Genomic DNA, 1,254 nt, shown 5'->3' on the forward strand with positions numbered 1-1,254 from the left:
AAACTTTAACTTAGTTATGTTAACATGCATGCATCCCATGTCTTTACAAGTAGTATTTCTATATGGCTATTCCATGTCCACAGATATGTCTGTATTTTAGTTAAATGACTCATAATGACTTACTACTTTTATGCATTAAGGGCTGGCTGGAGTACCAAAGATTTACTCTCAGCATAAATCTGTGAGGAAATATTTATAAAATATATTTCTTGCACCAGCAAGACTAAAAAGCGAACCACACTGCAAAAATGAAAACTAATATACACTTTATATTTTTTTTTTGTTTTAAAAACCAAACCAAGGTTGACTTTCCATTTAGCTCAGAGTGCATCACTTGGAAGCCTTGTGTTTTGTTAACAAGGATGAACATTACACGCTCTTAGCTCCTTTTTGTCTTTGCAACTAGTAAACTGAGTACTTTTGGACCTCTTCTTTACCATCATGTAGCGTTCCTGAATTCCACCTCCACAGAGTGTAGAACATTCTGTCCAAGCAGTCCATGGTTTCAGCCTACAAACTGAAAAAAATAAGTAATTTTATTAAGTTTTTAGTAGTTCAGTCTAACCTACATATCTCAATACATGTACCACTGTGCATTTGTGCACACTTACATCTTTTGAATCTAAGATAGCATGTTGCCTAGGTTTTTTTACAGTAGGAATTAAGAAACCCCAGTTAAGTATAATCAAGGTGCATTTATCAAACACTGAAAAAAATGTACTAAAAAAGAAATTTAATGTCTAAATTATAAAAGACCGATAAAAAAAAAAAAAGAAGCCATTAAACATGGTTCGTGCTTGTCTGACAACTTAGCAGTAATTCATATCCAGATAATGTAAACTATACCACAAGATATTATGTTTTACTGATTTGAGGCATCAGTGCCTGATCATACTGTCCCTTATTGAAAAATCAGTCTAAGCAGATCTCTCAGAGCAGTCAGAGTCTGAACCAGATTATTGAGGTGGAAAGCAATTCAGTTTTGAAATTCAGGATCCAAGAATAAATACTTTCAAAGTTCAAAGATAACTGGAGGCAAAGATTATCACCCAGGTCTGCAGAAATTGCAATCAGTCCTTCATCAGGTCTAAATTCTAGATTTTTTTCACTTTCCACACTTTGTAGTGAAGAAGCTAAAATATTTTCAGTGATGGGACATGGTCAGATGTGAGCCTTTCTACGTTGTGCCCTAAACTTAGGTCGCACATTTTTGGTGACTGTCAAACACTGAAAGTGGCTTTGCTTCACTTTCTT

General features: G+C 34.5%; 1 protein-coding gene across 1 annotated transcript in view; it reads right to left on the reverse strand.

Moving 5' to 3' along the window:
• Window positions 1-353: 353 nt before the first annotated feature.
• SPON1 (spondin 1) overlaps window positions 354-1,254 on the reverse strand; it is a 197,658-nt gene continuing 196,757 nt past the window's right edge. Inside the window, exon 16 of the mRNA XM_009646918.2 lies at window positions 354-517. Within this exon, the coding sequence (XP_009645213.1) occupies window positions 354-517 (164 nt within the window). The remainder of the gene's footprint in view (window positions 518-1,254) is intronic.

The sequence above is a fragment of the Egretta garzetta genome, unplaced genomic scaffold, assembly GCF_000687185.1.
Source record: "Egretta garzetta isolate BGI_Z169 unplaced genomic scaffold, ASM68718v1 scaffold509, whole genome shotgun sequence".
Lineage (NCBI taxonomy): Eukaryota > Metazoa > Chordata > Aves > Pelecaniformes > Ardeidae > Egretta > Egretta garzetta.